At 34.5% G+C, this 6,482-nt stretch overlaps 1 protein-coding gene across 1 annotated transcript; it reads left to right on the top strand.

Moving 5' to 3' along the window:
* Positions 1 to 1,288: 1,288 nt before the first annotated feature.
* On the top strand, positions 1,289 to 4,790 carry LOC127282271 (uncharacterized protein K02A2.6-like). The gene is made up of 3 exons (XM_051306446.1): positions 1,289 to 1,304; positions 2,723 to 3,252; positions 4,104 to 4,790. Exons 1-3 carry the CDS (start codon positions 1,289 to 1,291, stop codon positions 4,788 to 4,790), a joined length of 1,233 nt encoding a protein of 410 aa, XP_051162403.1.
* The last annotated feature ends 1,692 nt before the right edge of the window (positions 4,791 to 6,482 follow it).

Raw genomic sequence — 6,482 nt, 5'->3', positions numbered from 1 at the left:
CGCGTCCGTTCGTCGAGGGATGTTGGAGTTTAAATGATCCTTTTCAGAAGGTTTAGGAGATTGCGCACGAGGGGGCGTTCTATTCCCTTCGTATGGTTTATCGTTGTGCATTTGTGGTAATGAAGAATGAGGAAAATAAGGGTAAGGATTATAATGAACATATGCATTTGGAGGATAATGATTTGGGTGTTGAAAGTATGGTTGTTGATGACTGGTAGATGGTTGGTATGGTTGATATGGATTTTTCAATATACCAAAAGGAATAGGAGATTGAGCATGATGTCTCATTGCTTCATTTGGATGAGCAAATCGTACTCTAGGACTAGGGCTTCGTTCTCTGGAACCATAATCACTTGATTGAGAATTTCGTGAATAATGATATGCATTATATTCCGCTTTATGATACTGATGTCGGGTTTCAAATTCCAAAGCAAATTTTAATGCTTCTTCAATGGTTGTAGGATTTCTAGCTTCTAGAATACTAGACATACCATCTGGTAAACCTCGGGTGAATGCTTCTAATGCACATTCAACTAAGGGTTCGATCATAGTGTTTGATCTTTCGACACCATATTTATCTTGAAGAGCAGCCTTAGCTCCTACCATCAAAAGCAATATTTTGTCGTAAAACTCACTAACGTTATCATTTCGGCCCATACGAATTGTAGATATTTCTTGTAGATACCATGTATATGACTTGCGATGAGCAAATCTTTGTTTTAAATGTTGGACTAGTTCGTCTATGGTATTAAAATTCTTACCTTGTATACTATCTCTAGCTACACCTTTTAATCTGGCAAGAATTGCCTTTAAATATTGTTTTTCACAATTAATAGGAATATTAGACTCACTATTTATTATATCTTCTATAAAATCTCTTACAGGAATGTTTTTACCATCATAAAAAGGAATATTCATTATGCCCTGTTGCAACGCAAAACACTCAGCCATTGATGTTATCATGGCATCATTTAAAGTTCTATCAATATTACAGGATAAATTACTTGTTTGTGGTCTATCTGTAGCCATGATTATAAGTTTACTAAAAACGGAAGGAATAATTAAAATATCTCGTTAATTATATCAAATGAAAATGGTAACCCTAAAATTCCAACAATATTAGAATTACTCTCACTATTAATGGTTTAAAATTCTAAAACTGTGTAATTGATGCAAACTTTTGCTTCTCCGATAGTGTTGACTGTACTATCTCCAAAAGAATTTTTGGATATAATTGATTATATTTTTCAATAAAATGAAAGTATGAGTTCATAGGGGAATACGGATAATGGCGGCTTGGAACCGTATAGCCGTATTGCTACTAGGGAGTTTTAGTGTTATCGGACTATTGTCTGTCTGACACAACTCGTCTTGTACTACTTACGGACCAACGCACTTGGTGCCAGACAGTAGTGCGAGAGTATAAATTCAAATTTTCGCGCCTGTTTACAACTGCAACCTCTTATGCTAGTATATTCGACTGATATCTTTTCTCAAGAGGACTTTATTTAAATCTAAATTTCTCCTAAATTTTGGGAATCTAAAATTTTTGTTTTTGTTCTATTGATTAGTTGTATTAAAGAGAATGATTCTATGAAATTTGAATTTTTGTTATTATCAATGTCGAGAATTATATTGACTAATATTGTATATAATATATAGTTTTATGTAAAGTTATAACCGAAATTCACTAGGATCTGTGTTAAGAAAAGATAATCCAAGAACACCTGACAATTCGGGTTGTTGATTGTTAATGTAGGTGTGATATTGATATTACAAATAAATCAAAAATTGAGACTTCTTTTCAATTGTTTGTGTAAATCAAGGGCGTAGACAGAATTCGCCGAACGGCGTAAAACGTCGAGTACAAAGTCAAAATTCGCCGGACGGCGTAAAATTGACCCTGCTAAGACCTCAAAATTCCAAACAATGATATTATCAAAATTTATTAATATGAAAACCTCGCCGGACGGCGTAGACCTCCAATTTTCAAAGCTATAGTTCGCCGGACGGCGTAAAAATAGCTTACTCAATAATATTTTGAATGATTTTATGAATTTATTAAACAGTCGGTTTTAAACACCCTAATTCTCAAGTTCGCCGGACGGCGTAAAATGAAAATATAACAAATTCTGTAATTCGCCGGACGGCGTAAGAACAAAACTGCTAGAGAATTTAAAATGACCGTTTACAAATGTTTATAGTGAAGTATATGAATAAACATTTAATGAAATATGATGTGTTTATAAGGGTGATATAATTGATTTCGAATAAATTTGAACCCTTAAAAATTTTGAAGTTTGCTCTAAATAAAGATGCCGAATTATTTGAGAATTTTCGTAAAATTGTTTTTGCAACAAAACTGACAATCCCACCGCTGCCACCAAATCAGCTGTTACGTTCCGAACTAGGCGTGGTTTTTAAATAAAATGAATTTTATTTACTTGAATGTAATAAGGCTGATTAATCAGGTTGGTAAAGCCTGATATTTATTTTTATGTAGGATCGTGGTCACTTGTCAAAACTACGGGTTTTGCGTTACAATAACAAGTCAAATATTCCCTTTTATAACATTTATTGATTAAATAATAATTATATAGTAATGATTATACAATAATGATACAAGTTTAAAATTCTTTTACTTACTTTTAGCAATGAAGTCGGATAAATCGATGATTATAGCTTAGTCGTTATAAATTGGTTTTGATTTGATTTGAAATAGTTCGTTTTGGCCGCACTTGTGTAACTTTAACGAGTCAAAATGATAACACAGCGTTATACTTGCCGTCGATTAAAAAGGATTCTCGAGAATGGACTCGTAGTTGTGTGGAATGTGAACGTTCAAAAATTACGAAACATGTTATCACCACACCAGGAATTTTCAAACTACCATCTCGGAGGTTTGAACATGTTCACATTGACATTGTGATCATGCCGATGTCGGAAAGATGCGGGTACTGCCTGACGTGTGTTGACAGATTCTCCCGCTGGCCGGAGGCTATTCCAATGGAAGATCAAGAAGCTGAGACGGTCGCCCGGAAATTTTATACTCATTGGGTAGCAAGATTTGGAACGCCATTAAGAATTACATCCGATCAAGGACGACAATTTGAATCACACTTGTTTCGTGAGCTGAATCAACTGACAGGCGCATCCCACTACCGCACTACGGCATATCATCCAGCAGCCAATGGAATGGTGGAAAGATTTCACCGTCAACTAAAAGCAGCAATTACACTACCGTCCGAAATTGTGCGAACTCTGCTTTTTCAACAACTATAAAACTGTTCAAATCTTCAAAAATATTAAAACTAAAATTTTTTCCTCTTTATTTTATTAAAGTTAATAAAATTCTGAAAGAAATGACACCTTGACAAAGAGAATATGTTAATTTTTCAATTAGATATCTAAGAAAAACCCAATTTTCAATGATTTTACTATTTTTTTTATTTCTCTGGCAAAACTTAATATTTTTAAACGTTCTAAGGCTCATTGATATCGTATTTTGTTATGCAATTCAAATTATATAAAACAATTCATGTACACATTCTTCCCTAGCGTATGCAAACCGTGAAACTTGGCTCATAAAATGTCAAAAAATTGTGATTAATATTTATATGACAAAAAATGATCAGTAAAATGTATAAATCTTAAATTTACTTACATAAATCAGAGAAGTTTAGAATGATATATTTACTTGATTTTTAAACATTATATTTTATTGTAGAATTAAATTTAAATTTTTTGACATTTTATGAGCCAACTTTCACGGTTTGCATACGCTAGGGAAGAATGTGTACATGAATTGTTTTATATAATTTGAATTGAATAACTAAATACGATTTCAATGAGCCTAAGAACGTTTAAAAATATTAATTTTTACCAGAGAAATAAAAAAAATAGTAAAAACATTGAAAATTGGGTTTTTCTTAGATATCTAATTGAAAAATTAACATATTCTCTTTGTCAAGGTGTCATTTCTTTCAGAATTTTATTAACTTTAATAAAATAAAGAGGAAAAAATTTTAGTTTTAATATTTTTGAAGATTTGAACAGTTTTATAGTTATTGAAAAAGTAGAGTTCGCACAATTTCGGACGGTAGTGTAAGTGTCATCAACACTCACGATGGACTGAAATCTTACCGACAGTGTTGCTTGGTATTAGAGCAGCATGGAAGGACGATCTCCAGTCAACAGCAGCAGAAATGGTGTATGGGCAAACGCTTAGATTGCCTGGCGAACTTCTGACGTCATCATCACAATCATCTACAGCGACAGCAGAATACGTTCAAACTCTCCGCAACCACATACAACAACTGCGTCCAGTCAACGGAAGCAGACATGGAGAACGGCGAACATTTATTTTCAAAGATCTCGCCACAGCTGAAAGTGTATTTCTTCGACATGACGGACCAAAATCACGACTGCAACTACCGTATGATGGCCCGTTCAAAGTTGTATCAAGATCTGAGAAGGCCTTCAAAATCAACATGAACGGTAGAGAAGTCACGGTCTCTATTGATAGGCTCAAACCAGCCTATGTTATGGAAGACAATGACGACAACTTTGACGATAACAACGAGGAAAGCGACGAAGAGGAGACTGTTGAGATAATTCTCAACCCAAATAATGTTCCTGTACGACGAGTGGCAAATGAGCCACCACCTAGAATCGAAAGAGTGCCAGATCCTGTTCCAGCTGTTCCACAAGCCGTCCTGCACGAAAATATTCGTACCCGTTCAGATAGACGAGTACGATTCACGGATAGGTACCAAGCTGGTTTTTCGTGATGCTATCACTAATAGGGGGGTACTGTGGCCACTATTTTAAACACCTACCCACACTTACACAAATATTTTCTAATACTCGTATAGCAAATAAAAAATTGTTAAATAAAAAATAACAAATATATTAGATAGCACACACACACACATTTAATAATTTTTACTCTTTAGGCTTATTATGTTAAATAAACAAATTATATCGATTTTTAATGGTTGTGTTCAGAAAATAATATAGCTTATTCAATTCTTAAAATTATCTATTGCAGACACTTTTGTACAAATTCAGAGTATTCCGAGTTCAGCCAGTTCAGGTGTTACATATTTAGTTGCTTCACTGCAACCATTTAAAATTCAATTAGTATTCGGCAACACTGCCTCTTATATTTTAATCTCTTTTCATCGACAAGACTCGCTATGAGAAGCAAGACCTTGTTTACGGATACCTGACACCCTGATAAGGAACCGTCGGCAGCTCGCTAATACTCTTTACTTGGCACCCTTATTTCAAATATAAAATATTATAAATTAAGTTTTTAAAATTGTCTCTAGAGGGTAACCTTGTGACAATGTTACGAAGCCAGATAGCGAAAAATATCACTGTCGCAAGGTTGCCTATCTATTTTATCATTGTTACATATGTCTTTTATTATTGGAAACATTGTAACAATGTTGTGAAGCATCATGGCGAAAATCAACATAGTTGCAATATTAGTCATCTACCTCGTTCAAGCACCACGCGTATTTGCTGCAGCAATGTTGCGAAGAAAATGTCGAGATGCAATATTGCGCGAACAAGACTACGTTTTATAAGAAAATGATGTAACGAATACAAAAGGAATTATATTAAAAAAATATATATATATGTAATAGTAAATGCAAAAGACAAAAGAAAAAAAAGAAAATATACATTCGAACATATACAACTCACCGCTTGTGGTATATATGTGGGGGACGACCAGCGCAACACACACGGACACGAAACAGCTGTGCATAAACTACAGTGCGCTCGTGGGTTCTCGGTTACAAGACTCACACCACCATGGGACTCGTCGTGCTACGGGCACTAACACACACGCGCAACGCTTGCCTCTACTCGCTGCCTTAACTGTGCGTAAAACCTTTCCTTCACCCCTCCGGGCCCGCAAGTTATAAACACAGCACCAAAACAAAAGCACGTGCGTTTCCAACAGCTGATCCGGTATTATATGCGAACGCATGTTGCCTTGGAACATTATATGCCCAATTGCAGAAGACTCTTTTATTTAATACACATTTGTTGCAACTTTGTTTCCAACAAATTAACGGAAAACCATGGGTCATAGATATGGATATAGTCACAATTGGATACGCAACCTACTTGCTATCCTCTATATGGGTTGTAATAATTGCAATAAATTATTGCACCATTTATAATGAAATTGGATTATAATTTTGTTAAATAATATTGTAATTTATGTTATTAAATTATAATTTTGTTAAGTAAATTATAATTTAATTTAATTATTTTAAAATAATTTTCAGAAATGTCTCATATTAACAGACCATTTCCGTTCTCACGGAGCCTGCATGGGAATCAAAAAGATCAGCAAAATTGCAACTCCCACCGGGCCCAGGAATTTTCACCTACTTCCATCTAAATTTTTCGTTTTCCCCACCTTGACACTGAAGGCAAGGACTAGAGGCTAGTCCCAAAATCTA

Source organism: Leptopilina boulardi, unplaced genomic scaffold (assembly GCF_019393585.1).
Source record: "Leptopilina boulardi isolate dan_hultmark-lab unplaced genomic scaffold, ZJU_Lbou_2.1 LbouV2_292, whole genome shotgun sequence".
Classification (NCBI taxonomy): domain Eukaryota; kingdom Metazoa; phylum Arthropoda; class Insecta; order Hymenoptera; family Figitidae; genus Leptopilina; species Leptopilina boulardi.
Note: the sequence above shows the minus strand (reverse complement) of the source record. Positions and strands in the feature narration are given on the sequence as shown.